The sequence below is a fragment of the Apaloderma vittatum genome, unplaced genomic scaffold (assembly GCF_000703405.1).
Source record: "Apaloderma vittatum isolate BGI_N311 unplaced genomic scaffold, ASM70340v1 scaffold28275, whole genome shotgun sequence".
Taxonomy (NCBI): domain Eukaryota; kingdom Metazoa; phylum Chordata; class Aves; order Trogoniformes; family Trogonidae; genus Apaloderma; species Apaloderma vittatum.
Genome location: NW_009715885.1, coordinates 1 through 241, shown reverse-complemented (window position 1 = coordinate 241; position 241 = coordinate 1). Strand labels below are relative to the sequence as shown.

The 241-nt window shown below is 63.5% G+C and overlaps 1 protein-coding gene across 1 annotated transcript; it reads right to left on the bottom strand.

Moving 5' to 3' along the window:
• Nucleotides 1–69: 69 nt before the first annotated feature.
• Nucleotides 70–237, bottom strand: TMEM203 (transmembrane protein 203; the record flags this gene model as incomplete). Its single annotated transcript, XM_009869334.1, has 1 exon — nucleotides 70–237. A coding segment is annotated over one exon (168 nt), but the record flags the coding sequence as incomplete, so codon positions are not given.
• Nucleotides 238–241: the final 4 nt, after the last annotated feature.

The window sequence follows — 241 nt, the reverse complement described above, 5'->3', positions numbered from 1 at the left end:
AGGAGTCCAGGGCCCCCCGGTGAGCCAGGTCAGCACGAGGGCAGCAATCCCGAGCCTGCTCCCTCGCTGTCAGTTCACCCGGCAGGCTCGGATCATGAGCAGCTGGAGGAGGATGAAGACGGGCGACATGATGAGCCCGTACCAGAGCTCCCGGGTGTGCTCCACCAGCTTCTGGCACAGCAGCATCTCGAAGACGAACTTGAGGCTGAGGATGGTGAGGATCCAGAAGAGCCGCAGCACG